This window comes from Rhinopithecus roxellana, chromosome 7 (assembly GCF_007565055.1).
Source record: "Rhinopithecus roxellana isolate Shanxi Qingling chromosome 7, ASM756505v1, whole genome shotgun sequence".
Lineage (NCBI taxonomy): Eukaryota > Metazoa > Chordata > Mammalia > Primates > Cercopithecidae > Rhinopithecus > Rhinopithecus roxellana.
In genome coordinates, this window is record NC_044555.1 from 95,657,831 (window position 1) to 95,676,167 (window position 18,337).

Below are 18,337 nucleotides of genomic sequence, written 5' to 3' on the forward strand. Positions count from 1 at the left end.
ATTCTATCTTCTGCAACCTCTGCTGCTGATACCCAGGCAAACAGGGTCTGGAGTGGACCTCAAGCAATCTCCAACAGACCTACAGCTGAGGGTCCTGACTGTTAGAAGGAAAACTATCAAACAGGAAGAACACCTATACCAAAACCCCATCAGTCCGTCACCATCATCAAAGACCAGAGGCAGATAAAACCACAAAGATAGGGAAGAAGCAGGGCAGAAAAGCTGGAAATTCAAAAAATAAGAGTGCATCTCCCCCTGCAAAGGAGCGCAGCTCATCACCAGCAATGGATCAAAGCTGGTCAGAGAATGACTTTGACGAGATGAGAGAAGGAGGCTTCAGTCCATCAAACTTCTCAGAGCTAAAGGAGGAATTACGTACCCAGCGCAAAGAAACTAAAAATCTTGAAAAAAGAGTGGAAGAATTGACAGCTAGACTAATTAATGCAGAGAAGGTCATAAATGAAATGACAGAGATGAAAACCATGACACGAGAAATACGTGACAAATCCACAAGCTTCAGTAACCGACTTGATCAACTGGCAGAAAGAGTATCAGCGATTGAGGATCAAATGAATGAAATGAAGCGAGAAGAGAAACCAAAAGAAAAAAGAAGAAAAAGAAATGAACAAAGCCTGCAAGAAGTATGGGATTATGTAAAAAGACCAAATCTACGTCTGATTGGGGTACCTGAAAGTGAGGGGGAAAATGGAACCAAGTTGGAAAACACTCTTCAGGATATCATCCAGGAGAACTTCCCCAACCTAGTAGGGCAGGCCAACATTCAAATTCAGGAAATACAGAGAACGCCACAAAGATACTCCTCCAGAAGAGCAACTCCAAGACACAGAATTGCCAGATTCACCAAAGTTGAAATGAAGGAAAAAATCTTAAGGGCAGCCAGAGAGAAAGGTCAGGTTACCCACAAAGGGAAGGCCATCAGACTAACAGCAGACCTCTCGGCAGAAACTCTACAAGCCAGAAGAGAGTGGGGGCCAATATTCAACGTTCTTTTTTTTTAATTTTATTTTTATTTTATTTTTATTTTTTTTATTGTATGAATTAAACATACTTTATTTAAATAATTCCTTCTGATGGGTTATTTGTTTCATGTTTTTCTTTTTTTTTAAATTTATTTATCTTTTATTTATAAAAGAATTCTTTTTTTTTTCCCATCAATTCATCATTTATATCATGTATAACTCCCCAATGCAATCCCTCCCCCCTCCCCATGATAGGCCCCAGTGTGTGATGTTCCCCTTCCCGAGTCCAAGTGATCTCATTGTTCAGTTCCCACCTATGAGTGAGAACATGTGGTGTTTGGTTTTCTCTTCTTGTGATAGTTTGCTAAGAATGATGGTTTCCAGCTGCATCCATGTCCCTACAAAGGACGCAAACTCATCCTTTTTTATGGCTGCATAGTATTCCATGGTGTATATGTGCCACATTTTCTTAATCCAGTCTGTCACAGATGGACATTTGGGTTGATTCCAAGTCTTTGCTATTGTGAATAGTGCTGCAATAAACATACGTGTGCATGTGTCTTTGTAGTAGAATAATTTATAATCCTTTGGGTATATACCCAGTATGGGATGGCTGGGTCATATGGTACATCTAGTTCTAGATCTTTGAGGAATTGCCATACTGTTTTCCATAATGGTTGAACTAGTTTACAATCCCACCAACAGTGTAAAAGTGTTCCTATTTCTCCACATCCTCTCCAACAACTGTTGTTTCCTGATTTTTTAATGATTGCCATTCTAACTGGTGTGAGATGGTCTCTCATTGTGGTTTTGATTTGCATTTCTCTGATGGCCAGTGATGATGAGCATTTTTTCATGTGTCTGTTGGCTGTATGAATGTCTTCTTTTGAGAAATGTCTGTTCATATCCTTTCCCCACTTTTTGATGGGGTTGTTTGTTTTTTTCTTGTATATTTGTTTGAGTTCTTTGTAGGTTCTGGATATTAGCCCTTTGTCAGATGGGTAGATTGCAAAAATTTTCTCCCATTCTGTAGGTGGCCTGTTCACTCTGATGGTAGTTTCTTTTGCTGTGCAGAAGCTCTTTAGTTTAATTAGATCCCATTTGTCAATTTTGGCTTTTGCTGCCATTGCTTTTGGTGTTTTAGACATGAAGTCCTTGCCCATGCCTATGTCCTGAATGGTACTACCTAGATTTTCTTTTAGGGTTTTTATGGTATTAGGTCTAACATTTAAGTCTCTAATCCATCTTGAATTAATTTTCGTATAAGGAGTAAGGAAAGGATCCAGTTTCAGCTTTCTACTTATGGCTAGCCAATTTTCCCAGCACCATTTATTAAATAGGGAATCCTTTCCCCATTTCTTGTTTCTCTCAGGTTTGTCAAAGATCAGATGGCTGTAGATGTGTGGTATTATTTCTGAGGACTCTGTTCTGTTCCATTGGTCTATAGCTCTGTTTTGGTACCAGTAGCATGCTGTTTTGGTTACTGTAGCCTTGTAGTATAGTTTGAAGTCAGGTAGCGTGACGCCTCCAGCTTTGTCCTTTTGACTTAGGATTGTCTTGGCAATGCGGGCTCTTTTTTGGTTCCATATGAACTTTAAAGCAGTTTTTTCCAATTCCGTGAAGAAACTCATTGGTAGCTTGATGGGGATGGCATTGAATCTATAAATTACCTTGGGCAGTATGGCCATTTTCACGATATTGATTCTTCCTATCCATGAGCATGGTATGTTCTTCCATTTGTTTGTGTCCTCTTTGATTTCACTGAGCAGTGGTTTGTAGTTCTCCTTGAAGAGGTCCTTGACATCCCTTGTAAGTTGGATTCCTAGGTATTTGATTCTCTTTGAAGCAATTGTGAATGGAAGTTCATTCCTGACTTGGCTCTCTGCTTGTCTGTTACTGGTGTATAAGAATGCTTGTGATTTTTGCACATTAATTTTGTATCCTGAGACTTTGCTGAAGTTGCTTATCAGCTTAAGGAGATTTTGGGCTGAGACGATGGGGTTTTCTAAATATACAATCATGTCATCTGCAAACAGGGACAATTTGACTTCTTCTTTTCCTATCTGAATACCCTTGATTTCTTTCTCTTGCCTGATTGCCCTAGCCAGAACTTCCAACACTATGTTGAATAGGAGTGGTGAGAGAGGGCATCCTGTCTTGTACCAGTTTTCAAAGGGAATTTTTCCAGTTTTTGCCCATTCAGTATGATATTAGCTGTGGGTTTGTCATAAATAGCTCTTATTATTTTGAGGTACGTTCCATCAATACCGAATTTATTGAGCGTTTTTAGCATGAAGGGCTGTTGAATTTTGTCAAAAGCCTTTTCTGCATCTATTGAGATAATCATGTGGTTCTTGACTTTGGTTCTGTTTATATGCTGGATTATGTTTATTGATTTGCATATGTTGAACCAGCCTTGCATCCCAGGGATGAAGCCCACTTGATCATGGTGGATAAGCTTTTGGATGTGCTGCTGAATCCGGTTTGCCAGTATTTTATTGAGGATTTTTGCATCGATGTTCATCAGGGATATTGGTCTAAAATTCTCTTTTTCTGTTGTGTCTCTGCCAGGCTTTGGTATCAGGATGATGTTGGCCTCATAAAATGAGTTAGGGAGGATTCCCTCTTTTTCTATTGATTGGAATAGTTTCAGAAGGAATGGTACCAGCTCCTCCTTGTACCTCTGGTAGAATTCAGCTGTGAATCCATCTGGTCCTGGACTTTTTTTGGTGGGTAGGCTATTAATTGTTGCCTCAATTTCAGAGCCTGCTATTGGTCTATTCAGGGATTCAACTTCTTCCTGGTTTAGTCTTGGAAGAGTGTAAGTGTCCAGGAAATTATCCATTTCTTCTAGATTTTCTAGTTGATTTGCGTAGAGGTGTTTATAGTATTCTCTGATGGTAGTTTGGATTTCTGTGGGGTTGGTGGTGATATCCCCTTTATCATTTTTTATTGCATCTATTTGATTCCTCTCTCTTTTCTTCTTTATTAGCCTTGCTAGCGGTCTGTCAATTTTGTTGATCTTTTCAAAAAAACCAACTCCTGGATTCACTGATTTTTTGGAGGGTTTTTTGTGTCTCTATCTCCTTCAGTTCTGCTCTGATATTAGTTATTTCTTGCCTTCTGCTAGCTTTTGAATGTGTTTGCTCTTGCCTCTCTAGTTCTTTTAATTGTGATGTTAGAGTGTCAATTTTAGATCTTTCCTGCTTTCTCTTGTGGGCATTTAGTGCTATAAATTTCCCTCTACACACTGCTTTAAATGTGTCCCAGAGATTCTGGTATGTTGTATCTTTGTTCTCATTGGTTTCAAGGAACATCTTTATTTCTGCCTTCATTTCATTATGTACCCAGTAGTCATTCAGGAGCGGGTTGTTCAGTTTCCATGTAGTTGAGTGGTTTTGAGTGAGTTTCTTAGTCCTGAGATCTAGTTTGATTGCACTGTGTTCTGAGAGACAGTTTGTTATAATTTCTGTTCTTTTACATTTGCTGAGGAGTGCTTTACTTCCGATTATGTGGTCAATTTTGGAATAAGTGCGATGTGGTGCTGAGAAGAATGTATATTCTGTTGATTTGGGGTGGAGAGTTCTATAGATGTCTATTAGGTCTGCTTGGTGCAGAGATGAGTTCAATTCCTGGATATCCTTGTTAACTTTCTGTCTCGTTGATATGTCTAATGTTGACAGTGGAGTGTTGACGTCTCCCATTATTATTGTATGGGAGTCTAAGTCTCTTTGTAAGTCTCTAAGGACTTGCTTTATGAATCTGGGTGCTCCTGTATTGGGTGCATATATATTTAGGATAGTTAGCTCTTCCTGTTGAATTGATCCCTTTACCATTATGTAATGGCCTTCTTTGTCTCTTTTGATCTTTGATGGTTTAAAGTCTGTTTTATCAGAGACTAGTATTGGAACCCCTGCTTTTTTTTGTTCTCCATTTGCTTGGTAGATCTTCCTCCATCACTTTATTTTGAGCCTATGTATGTCTCTGCATGTGAGATGGGTCTCCTGAATACAGCAGACTGATGGGTCTTGACTCTTTATCCAGTTTGCCAGTCTGTGTCTTTTAATTGAAGCATTTAGTCCATTTACATTTAATGTTAATATTGTTATGTGTGAACTTGATTCTGCCATTATGATATTAACTGGTTATTTTGCTCGTTAGTTGATGCAGTTTCTTCCTAGCCTCGATGGTCTTTACATTTTGGCATGTTTTTGCAATGGCTGGTACCGGTTGTTCCTTTCCATGTTTAGGGCTTCCTTCAGGGTCTCTTGTAAGGCAGGCCTGGTGGTGACAAAATCTCTAAGCATTTGCTTATCTGTAAAGGATTTTATTTGTCCCTCACTTATGAAACTTAGTTTGGCTGGATATGAAATTCTGGGTTGAAAATTCTTTTCTTTAAGAACATTGAATATTGGCCCCCACTCTCTTCTGGCTTGTAGAGTTTCTGCCGAGAGATCTGCTGTTAGTCTGATGGGCTTCCCTTTGTGGGTAACCCGACCTTTCTCTCTGGCTGCCCTTAAGATTTTTTCCTTCATTTCAACTTTGGTGAATCTGGCAATTCTGTGTCTTGGAGTTGCTCTTCTGGAGGAGTATCTTTGTGGCGTTCTCTGTATTTCCTGAATTTGAATGTTGGCCTGCCCTACTAGGTTGGGGAAGTTCTCCTGGATGATATCCTGAAGAGTGTTTTCCAACTTGGTTCCATTTTCCCCCTCACTTTCAGGCACCCCAATCAGATGTAGATTTGGTCTTTTTACATAATCCCATACTTCTTGCAGGCTTTGTTCATTTCTTTTTCTTCTTTTTTCTTTTGGTTTCTCTTCTCGCTTCATTTCATTCATTTGATCCTCAATCGCTGATACTCTTTCTTCCAGTTGATCGAGTCGGTTACTGAAGCTTGTGGATTTGTCACGTATTTCTCGTGTCATGGTTTTCATCTCTGTCATTTCGTTTATGACCTTCTCTGCATTAATTAGTCTAGCTGTCAATTCTTCCACTCTTTTTTCAAGATTTTTAGTTTCTTTGCGCTGGGTACGTAATTCCTCCTTTAGCTCTGAGAAGTTTGATGTACTGAAGCCTTCTTCTCTCATCTCGTCAAAGTCATTCTCTGACCAGCTTCTATCCGTTGGTGGTGATGGGCTGCGCTCCTTTGCAGGGGGAGATATGCTCTTATTTTTTGAATTTCCAGCTTTTCTGCCCTGCTTATTCCCCATCTTTGGGGTTTTATCTGTCTCTGGTCTTTGATGATGGTGACGGACTGATGGGGTTTTGGTATAGGTGTCCTTCCTGTTTGATAGTTTTCCTTCTGAAAGTCAGGACCCTCAGCTATAGGTCTGTTGGAGATTGCTTGAGGTCCACTCCAGACCCTGTTTGCCTGGGTATCAGCAGCAGAGGTTGCAGAAGATAGAATATTGCTGAACAGCGAGTGTACCTGTCTGATTCTTACTTTGGGAGCTTCCTCTCAGGGGTGTACTCCACCCTGTGAGGTGTGGGGTGTCAGACTGCCCCTAGTGGGGGATGTCTCCCAGTTAGACTACTCAGGGGTCAGTGACCCACTTGAGCAGGCAGTCTGTCTGTTCTCAGATCTCAAGCTCCGTGTTGGGAGATCCACTGCTCTCTTCAAAGCTGTCAGACAGAGTCGTTCGCGTCTGCTCAGGCCTCTGCTGTTTCCCCTGTTGTTTTTTAGCTGAGCCCTGCCCCCAGAGGTGGAGTCTATAGAGACAGGCAGGTTTCCTTGAGCTGCTGTGAGCTCCACCCAGTTCAAGCTTCCCAGCGGCTTTGTTTACCCACTTAAGTCTCAGCAATGGCGGGCGCCTCTCCCCCAGCCTCACTGCTGCCTTGCGGTTAGATCGCCGCAGAGTGCTGTGTTAACAATGAGGGAGGCTCCGTGGGCATGGGACCCTCCCGGCCAGGTGGGGATATATTCTTCTGGTGTGCCTGTTGCTTAAAGCGCGGTACTGCGGTGGGAGTTACCCGATTTTCCAGGTGTTGTGTGTCTCAGTTCCCCTGGCTAGGAAAAGGGATTCCCTTCCCCCTTGCACTTCCCAGGTGAGGCGATGCCTCGCCCTGCTTCAGCTCTCGCTGGTCGGGCTGCAGCAGCTGACCAGCACCGATTGTCCGGCACTCCCTAGTGAGATGTCCCCAGTACCTCAGTTGAAAATGCAGAAATCACCGGTCTTCTGTGTCGCTCGCGCTGGGAGTTGGAGACTGGAGCTGTTCCTATTCGGCCATCTTGCTCTGCCCCTTCTGGTATATAAATTATATCTCAATAAAGTTATTTTAAAACAATGTACATTTTTGAAAATCTACAAAGTTTCTACTAATAACATGTAATGTTTTTAGTTGTCTTTAAATTACTGTCTTTATTTTAGGATGTTTTTTAGTTCTAGAATCTTGAGATTTGATGAACAAATGGGTGTTATGTTCCTCACAATTAACTTTGGACACATTTTAAGTAATTATATGTGCTGTGATTACTAGGACTACATATGCTGTGCTAGTATGGAATAGCATGATCTATGAATCATTTTTTCTTTAATATTTCTTTAATATTTTGAGCCACTTGTGGGCTCATTGGGCTGATGTTTGGAGCAGTTTGCTATTATGCCTACCTTGGGTGGTAAAGGATAGTATAGAGCTCATTATCTTTTAAGTTTCATTCATATTCTTTTTCTCTAAGTTCGTCATTACCTTAGACATACTGCTATTGAATTTCATGTGGCGGCTTTGGCCTGCTCAGGCATCCTTGAGCCATTATTTATCAGTTTCTTACTGTTAGCTTAACATTTCACTACTTGGAAGAACTAAATAACATGCAAATTTGAAGGTCTTACTGTATAATTCCTTTTCTAGATAATTAAAATGTTAATAGTTCCTCAATGGATCTAAAGCTTCAGTTATGCACAATGAGTAAGTTTTACAGATCTGTTATACAATGTGGTGCCTACAGTTAACAGTACAGAATTGTTCACCTTAAAATATGTTAAGAGGATAGATTTCATGTTAAGTGCTCTTACCACAACCCCCCCCCCCCGCACACACACACAAGAACATGAAGAAATTTTTGGAGGTGATGGATATGTGTAGTACTTTGATTGTGCTGATGGTATCATGGGTATATGCATATATCCAGACTCATAAGTGTGTATGCGTTATGTACAGTTTTATATATAGATTAATAAAGTTTTTTAAAAAAGTATCTCTGCATGTACTTTTAAATTTCCCTCTGTTAATATTCTGGATCTAAAATAGAACCTATTTATGGTTTTATTCATGGTCCTTAATCTCCAATTACAGATAATGTTGTAAAAACATTAACAATTATATGGGGACCATGACTTCCAAGTGATGGACTACTGTTGTAATATTCTTCTTGCCATAAAGCAAGATATGATATTTACTCTTTCTCCTCAAATATTTTCCATTTGTTGTCTTTTTTTTCCCCCAGTGGCAATGCTTCTTTAGTTTTACAATGGAATGTAAGAACAAAAGTGTTTAGCTTTCTTACCAATAGATGTCTTCTATTCTGTAAAGTTTATTCTGAATTTTAGGTTATAGTATGGAATGGAGGAGAAGATGCTATTACTAAGACATAGTAGAGATTGGCTATGATCCAAATACCATTAAATTACAATTTGAATCTTAACAACAAAGAAGATGTCAAATTGACTCCTTTTTCTATGTGATACAACACAGTGACCTTGAAAGCAGTTTCAGGCTTGTCTTTCAGTGTTACTGTAGTCATTAGATAGTTTCACAATGGTAAATGTGACTTATTAGGTATGAGATATTTCATTTTCAGAATTATATCAAAGCTTGACATTAGAACAGATGTAGATATTTGCAGCTGTGTGTCCGAGTCATTCAAATCACTTCTATCTAGAAGTGCAAGTAGATTTGAATTTTCCTTTCCCAGAGTGATTTGCAAGATTTGTGTCCAGTTTGTAGATTTTCTGAGCACTGTCTCTTTATCCCTTCTTGCTTACCTTTTTTGAAACTCATTGTTTTCCCTGCATGTGTGTGAATAATAAAAGGCTAGATAAAACTTAAGCTAGCAAATGTCAGTGTTTTTTTCAGAAGCCCTAATGAAATATTTACTTTATTTTTAAAAGGTACTTGGTTTGAAGGAGTAGGGCCATAAGAGTGATTATAGAAACAGTATTTGGGGGCAAGTGCTGGCTGAACTTAGGGATTGGGCTTAGAGTAGTCCCCCCTTACCATGGGGGATACATTCCAAGACTCCCCATTGGATGCCTGAACTTGTGGATAATACCTAACCTTTTATGTACTGTGTGTTTTTTTTCTGTCTGGTAACAGACAGCTACTAAGTGACTCATAAACAGGTAGTGTTTATAGCGTGGATGTGCTGGGCAAAGCAGTAGTTTAGGTTTCAAGAGGGATGGAATGGGACAACATGAGATTTTATCATGCTACTCAAAATGGCGTGCAATTCAAACTTATAAGTTATTTATTTCTGGAATTTTCAATATTTTCACAACACAGGTAACCGAAACCATGGATTGCAAAACCATGGATAAGGAAGAATTTATGTACTTTTAGAATTTAATGTACTTTAGTATCATAAATAATCCAGAGTTTGCCTTTTGCCTTTCAGATTTACCACTAGCAGAATATTGGAATTTTTTTCTTGTTTTTTATTTTGGTACATACATTTAATTTGTTCATGAATAACAAAAAGAATCATGATAGTTTATTCAAAGGTTTCCCATGTAAACATCTAAGATGGGACCAATTCAATCCAAAATTTAATTGTATACCTATTATGTGCCTCAAAATGAACTAGATATTTGATTTACAAGGTTCAGAAAATATATATATATTCCCAGCCCAAGATTCTTAATTTTTTAAAATAATAGGATGTAAGGAAAAAAAGACTTTAGTTTAAAAAGCTATTACCATAATGCAGAAACATGAGTCACAAATAGATCTGACTCACCTGCAAGTGTATGTACTAAGTGAGGAAGGAAGCATTCAGTAGGTGATGTTGAACACTAGCACTTTATTGTAAAGATCATGATCTTCATGAGCAAAGCAGTAAGCCCTGCAATAGAGATTTAGTGTTAAGGTATATGTTGCCATTGTTATTGGGAAAAACTTGTTTTAATTGTGAAAGTGGGAATGAATTCTTCTAAGGTTCTATTGGAAAAAAATATAATGCAAATATTCATTGAGCAAAAACGGTTATACATATGTGAATTATCTCTTACCCAAAATAAACTTTCAATGTAATTAAGGAGTTAAGACTTGCATATATGAAGCCATTGTAAATATGACAGAGTTAGAACCTACCCTAACCGTTTGGGGTAAGCTCTCTTTGTCCAGGAATGCTTCATGGAAGAAATGGGATTTTTCTTTTCCTGTTAAGAGGCAGGGTCTCACTCTGTCATCCAGGCTGGCCTGCAGTGGCATGATCACGGCTCAATATAGCCTTGACCTCCTAGGCTCAAGCCATCCTCCTACCTCAGCCTCCTGAGTAGCTGGGACTACAGGCATGCACCACTGCACCCAGCTGATCTTTTAATTTTTTATAGAGACAGAGTCTCCATTTGTTACCCAGGCTGGTCTTAAACTCCTGGGTTCAATCCTCCAGCCTTAGCTCCCCAAAGTGCTAGAGCCACAACACTCAGCCAGAAGTGGGATTTTAGATGTCCACTGAAGAATTGACAGACTTCCTTATGTTACAGTGAAAATCACCTTTTTCAGTAGAACCTACTATAGCTTTTGCTTGGCATGTGTACTGGAAGCAATGAATTGCATTATGGCATAGGAATGGTAAACACAGGTTCTGAAGTCAGACTGTTTGACTCCAAATTCGGATTTCACCACTTACTAGCTCCATCACTGTAACATGGGGATAATAACAGTATCATTCTAATAGGGTTGTTAAGGATTAATGAGAATTAATGAGAATAATACATCTACATACTGTGTGAATAGTATGAACTATGTAGTCTGATTGACTACATAGCTGATTGTAGTCTGGTTCGAATCCCAGTTAAAAACCTTAGGCACTTGCCTTCTCAAGATTCAGTTTCCTCATTTATAAATGGAGATAAGACTAACTCACAGGATTGTTGTGATGATTAAATGAAGCAATTTATATCAAGTACTTACTGGAGTGCCTGACATAGAATAAAAGCTCTGTAAATAATGTTATGTTCTTATACAATCTAAGCCATGTAGAGACTTCAATATTATCTTTTTATTCATGTTTTCAGGGTGAGCCTGGTCTGCCTGGATACCCAGGGAACCCTGGTATCAAAGGTTCTGTGGGAGATCCTGGTTTGCCTGGATTACCAGGAACCCCCGGAGCAAAAGGACAACCAGGCCTTCCTGGACTCCCAGGTAAAATTTCTTCTCTTAAATGCTTCCTTCTTTCCTTCCTTATCTACTCCAACCAGTATCACAGAACAGCTTCTTATTTGGCAGACTTATATTTTATTTCCCAATTGGATACTGACTAGCAACATAATCTCAAACTATCTCTTTACCTTTTCTTTGCCCAAATTTGTTTCTATATAAAATGAGGATGAATATTACTGACTCAGCAGGACAACATCCTGTGGACAGAAAGACTGTTTGGTGGAGCATTTTTCAATCTTTGACTGCTAGCCACAAATCACTTAAGAAGCCTTGCTATTTTTGTAGGTGATAATGTATACTTCCAAGCCTCTGCCTGCAGCTGATTCTCTTAGAAAGGTATGCCCAGGCACACAGCTGGTAGCAGTTGGTAGAACAATCATACAGTTCCTTCAAATGACAAGGATTGAGTCATTCAAGTAAGAGATAAGCACTATAGTCAATTATGTAGCCTGAACTAGATTATTATAGTACCTACTCGTTTAGGGTTGAATTTATTTTTCGTTTGTTTTTTGAATTACACAGTGGCATGGATGAATGAATCTTTCCTTTTTTTGAAGTGAAGCGTACATATAGTAAAGTACACTTGAGACTATAGATGAGTTTTTACCTAGGTATATATATCTTTGAATTTACCATATGTATCAAGATATAAAATAGTTTCTTCATCCCATGAAGTTTACCCGTGCCCCTACGCCCCCCAACCCTGAGGTAACTACTACTATGACTTCTATTACCATCAGTTAGTTTTGCATGTTATTGAAATTCATATAAATGAAATCATACAGTGATCCTTGTGTCTGGCTTTTTTCAGTCATCATTATGTGTAAAAGATTCATTTATTTTGTTGCATGTGTCAGTAGTTTTTTCTTTATAACTGCTATGCAATATTACATTGAAAAATGTACCACAGTCAATTACACATTCTCCTGTTGATGGACTTTTGGGTTGTTTCCAATTTGGGACTATTATTTTTAAAAATGCTATTAACATTCTTTTACATGTCTTTTGGTAAACATATATATTGATTTCTCTTAGACAAAAACTTAGTAGTAGAAATACTGAATCACAGGATAGGTGTACATTGAACTTTAGTAGATGCTGCCAAACAGTTTTCCAAAGTGGTTTGTAAATTAGTTTCAACAGCAATGTATGAAATGTCCAGTTCTCCAATTGCCCATGTCCTCACCATCGCTGGGTAGTGTCGGTCTTAATTTTATCTGTTTTGATGAGTATGTAGAAGCATCTTACTGAGATTTGAATTTACGTATTCCTAATGAATAATAGTATTAATCACCTTTTTATTATACTATTGGCCATTTGGATAGCAACTTTTTGAAGTTTCTTCTCAAGTACTTTTGTTCATTTTTTATTGAATTGTCTCTCCTTTTTCAAATAGATTCAGAGCAGTTCTTTATATACTCAAGATATGAGTCTTTTGTCAGATGCATATATTGCAAATCTGTTCTCTGTGTCTCAGATTTGCCTTTCCTAATGCTGTTGTGTAATGAACAAAAGCTGTTAATTTTAATAAAATCCAGTGTGTCAATCTTTCCTTTCACGGGTAGTGATTTTTTTATCCAATTCAATAAATATTTGTCCACTTGAGGTTATGGAAATACTCTCCTAATTTTTATAACATGTTTAATGTTTAAACTTTTATATTTGGCTTATGATCTATCTCAAATAAAAATATTTTTACCTTGTGAGGTAGGGATCAAGGTTCATTTTTTTTCTAACACAGTTATCCAATTGCTCTCTACGCTATTTTTTTTTTAAGAACCTAAACACATCCAATAAATTACAGTCACTCTTTTGTTAGAAAGCCGAATGCTATATCTATACTCTGTGTTCTGTTCCAATGGTTTATTTTCTATTGCTGCTTTAACACAACACTGAATTACTGTAAATTTATATTAAGCCTTCAAAAATGGTCAGTAAGTGCTAGAACTTTGTTTCAGTTTTTTAAAGCTTGTCTTGGCTATTCTAATTTTTTTTGCAGGGGAAATCAGTTTATCAATTTCCATTTAAAGTATCTGTAGGGATTTTTAAGTTTGCAATAACTCTCTAGGTAAGGTAGAGGAGAATTGATATTTTGACAGTATTCAACCTTCCAATAAAATGAACATGTTATCTCTCCATTTATGTAGATATTGAGTTTAATTTAACAATATGCTGCACTTTTTGTTTTGTAAATCTTGAACATATTTTATTAAATTTATCTCTGGAAATCTGATGCTTTCTGGTGACATTTAAATCGTATTGCTTTTCCCAGTTCATCTTCCAGTTGTTTCTTGAAAGTACATAGAAATAATTGATTTAGGAATATTGAAATAATATATGAGAAAATTGCTAATTTCACTTTTTAAAATTCTGAGTTTACATAATTTTTTGTTTTACAAAATATCACCTCAGATATTTTTATTACTTCTTTCTCATTTCTTTATACCTTTTATTTATTTGTCATGCTTAATTGCACCAGTTAGGACCTGTAGTACAGTGTTTAATAGAAGTGGTTATAGTCAACATCATTATCTTTTTTCTAAACTCAGAGGACGAATAATTGCTATTTCTCCATTAAACGTAGTGTTAGTGCCAGGGTTTTGGTACATATATTTTATTAAATTAAGGAAATCCCTTTCTATTCCTACTATAATGAGAATTTTTATAAAGAATGGATGTAAGTTTTATCAAATTCTTTTTCCGAATCTACAGAGATGATAATTGTTTTTTCTCCTTTGCTCTTGATATAGTGAATTACACTGATTGATATTTTATGTAAAAACAACCCTGTATTCTTGGGATAAACTCCAAGGTGGTCATACTGTATACATTATCTTTAAGTATTATTGGACTGGATTTGCTATTTTAAAAAAAATTACATACAGCCGTGAGAGATATTGGCCTATGATTTTCTTTTCTCATAGTGTCTTTGTCAGTGTTTAAGTATAGGGATTTGCTGGCCTCATGACCTGGGAAGTATTCCCTCTTTCTCTATTTTTTCTTTAAATGTTTCATAGAATTCACCAGTCAAGGAATCTGGATCTGCAGTTTTCTTTGTAGAAACCTTTTTAAATTACAGATTAAAAGTTTTTGTTATGTTACTATTCGGATGATTTATTTTTATGTCAGTTTAAATAAATTGTGTTTTTCAAGGAAATCGACCATTTCATCTAAATTGTCAAATTCATTGGCAGAAAGTTGTTGATAATATCCTTGTTTTGTCCCTTTAATTTCTGCAGAATGTGTACTGAAGTCTGCATTTCAACAATGTTTTGATATAAGTAATTTTAAATTTATTTCTTTATTTTGATCAAGCCGCCTAGGCATTCATTAAGCTTTATTAATTGTTAAAAATTAACTTTTGTAAGTGATTTTCTCTACTGTTTGTTTTTTATTCCACTGATTTCTGCTTATATATGTATTATTTCCTATCTTCTACCTTCTATGGATTTAATCTTGCTGTTCTTTTTCTAGCTTCTTTACCTGGAAGCTTAAATCATAGATTTTTCAGCTTTGTGTTTTCTAATAGATGCATTTAAAAACTTAAATTTCCATCTAAGGAGTGCTTAAACCAAATCCCACAAATTTTGTTCTTTTGCCTTTTTCCTTTAATCATTCAGTTGAAGATATTTTCTAATTTTCCTGTTGATTTCTGTTTTTCTCCATAGATTATTTAGAATTGTGTTGCTCAACTAACAAATATTTGGGGACTTCCCAGATATCTTTCTGTTATTAATTTTTAATTTGATTCTATTGTGGCCAGAATACATATTTTGTGTGATTTAACTATTAATACTTATTGAGACTTATCATATGGCCAAATTTAGGGTTTATCTGGGTGAATTTTCCTTGTACCCTTGAAAATAATTTGTATTCTGCAATTGGTGTATTGCATAAATGCCCATTAGGTCAAATTCGTTGGTAGGGTTATTAAAATCTTGTGTATTCTTACCAACTTCTTGCCTAATTGTTTTATCAATTACTGAGAGATAGGTGTTAAAATTTTCAATATTATTGTAGAATTTTCTATTTCTCCTTTTCTCTCTGTCAATTTTTTGCTGTATTCTTTTGAGATTTTTTTTTTAGGTATATATAAATTCAGGAAACTTATGTTTTCTTGAAGAGTTGACCTTTTTATCATTATGTAAAGACCCTCTTTATATTCATAATACTCTTTTTTTGGATTTTTCTTTGTCTGATATCAGAATAGATACATCAGATTCTTGATGCTTAGTGTTAGTACAGTATAACTTTTTCTATATAATTTTTATTTTTACGTGTCTGTATATTTAAAATATGTTTCTTAGGGATAAAATACATTCATATCTTGCTTCTTTTCCAGTCCAACAATCTTTCCCGTTTATTCTGAGTGTTTAGTCGATTTATATTTAATGTATGTTGTTATGTTTGAATTTTAGTCTGCCACATTGCTGTTTGTTTTATGCTTCTCCTTTGTCCCTGGTTTCCTGTTCTGTTTGGGTTCATCAGATATGCTATGGTATTCCATTCTATCTCCTCTATTGGCTTTTACCTCTACTGGCTTTTAAGCTCTCCCTCTTTCTACTATTTTTAAATGATTGCTCCAAAGATTTTAGTGTGCATTAATAATTTACCACATTCTGCATTAAATTAATGTTATGTGACTTCACATATGATGTAAGAGTCTTACAACAGTATAATTTTATTTACATATAATGTTCTTTTGTGTGATTGTGTTCATATATTTTATATGATTATCATATAGGTAATAAATTTTACAATTGATTGCAATTAGTATTGCTTTAAATAGCCTTTTCTAAAGAATTTAATATGAGAAACAAACCCAATTTTCATATTTACCAACATATTTACATTTCTACTATTCTACCCTCCCGTGCAGCAGACTTCTATTTGGTATCGTTCCCTAAAGCCTGACATTCTTCTACTGTCATTTATTGTAAAATGATTTTGCTGGTGACAAATTCTCTCACCTTTAATTTATCTGCAAATATGTTTGTTTTAGTTTCATTTTAAATAAATTTTTCACTGGGTATAGAAACCCATTTTTGATATTTGTTGCCTTCAGCACTTTAAAGGTTTCTTCCACTATCTTTTGGTCTCCATTTTTCCTGATAGTAACACATCAATTATTTTTAATGTTTTGCTCCTTTATATTATGTCTGGCTTTTCTCTGGATGTATTTGAGATTTTCTCTCTGTAATTGGTTTTCGGTAGTTTATTTTTGTTGTGGTTAGTTATGGTTGTATTTATTTTGCCCTCTATTTATTGATATTCTTGAATCTGTAGGGTTGTTATTTTTTAATAACTTTGGAAAATCTCAGCTATCGTTTCCTGTATAGTCATGTGTCACATAACAACATTTTGGTCAACAACAAACTACGTATATGGTGGTGGTCCCATATGATTGTCATGGAACCGAAAATTTCCTATCACCTAGTGATGTCATAGCCATAGTAACATTGTATCACATTTATAATGTATTTTTACTGTACCGTTTCTAGGTTTAGATATACAAATACTTACCATTGTGTTATAATTGCCTACAGGATGCAGTGTAGTTACATGCTATATAGGTTTGTAGCCCAGGAGCAATAGGCTCTACTATATGACCTAGATGTATAGTAGGTCATACCATCTAAGTTTGTGTAAATATACTTTATACGTTCACACGATGACAAAATCGCCCAACAACTCATTTCTTAAAACATACTCCAGTTGTTTTAAGTTGTTTTAAACATACTCCAGTTGACACATAACTGTATTTCTTCTGTCATATTTTCTCTTCTTCTTTTGGAATGCATATTAGATCACTTGATACTGTATCACAGGTCACTGAAGGTCTAGCTATATTTTCCATTTTTATTCTCTCTGAGGTTTAATTTGGATGGTTTTTATTCATTACCTTCAAATTTACTGATTTTTTATGTGTTCAATAGTCTGTTAATCACCACAAAATTTTTAATTTCCATTTGGTTCTTTTAAGAGTTATCATATTTTTCCAGAAATTCCCTATTTTTTACTCATTATATACATTTTTGCCTATAGATTATTTAACATATTTATTATAGCTGTTTTAAAGACCTTTTCAGCTTAGTCCAAATTTTCAGATATTCATGTGTCTATTTCTATTGGTAGTTTTGTTTTTCTTGAATAGGCACCACATATTCAAGCTTCCTCCAATCTGCTAATTTTTATTGTATACTGAATGATGTGGATAGTATAGTATAAAGATTCTGGATTCTATTAAATTTCTTGAAGAATGCTGAATATTGTTCTACCTGGCAGTTCAATTCCTGGTATCAACTTGATTCTGCAGTGATGGAGTTTTAGATTCTGTTATAGCAGGGCTACTTCCAATGCCCTTTGTCTTACATGTATCCCTTGGACTTGGCATATGGGCTTTATGTGTGGTTTTTCTGGGGTAATTTCCTTTAAAAAAAATTTCATTTAGTATTTCTTGTAGTGAAGTCTGTGGCAACAAATTGTGGTAGCTGTCATTCATTAGAAAACATTTCCATTGTGCTTGCATTTGCTATTGAGTTACATAGTAGACAGAATTCTACGATCTCCACCCCAAGATTTCTGGCCCCTGGTTATTTAGTCAAAAACCAATCTCCTTAAGCTGATAAACAACTTCAGCAAAGTCTTGGGATACAAAATCAATGTGCAAAAATCACAAGCATTCCTATACACCAATAATAGAGAGCCAAATTATGAGTGAACTCCCATTCACAATTGCTACAAAGAGAATAAAATACCTAGGAATACAACTTACAAGGGATGTGAAGGACCTCTTCAAAGGGAACTGCAAACCACTCCTCAAGGAGATAAGAGAGGACACAAACAAATGGAAAAACATTCCATGCTCATGGGTAGAAAGAATCAATATCGTGAAAATGGCCATACTGCCCAAAGTAATTTATAGAGTCAATGCTATTCCCATCAAGCTACCACCGACTTTCTTCACAGAATTAGAG

General features: G+C 36.2%; 1 protein-coding gene across 3 annotated transcripts in view; it reads left to right on the top strand.

The window, feature by feature from the left end:
- COL4A5 (collagen type IV alpha 5 chain) overlaps positions 1 to 18,337 on the top strand; it is a 298,599-nt gene that overhangs the window by 231,407 nt on the left and 48,855 nt on the right. For all 3 annotated transcript variants that reach the window (XM_030934587.1, XM_030934588.1, XM_030934589.1), the window contains one exon: positions 11,216 to 11,342. In XM_030934587.1, coding sequence (XP_030790447.1) covers positions 11,216 to 11,342 — 127 coding nt within the window. The remainder of the gene's footprint in view (positions 1 to 11,215; positions 11,343 to 18,337) is intronic.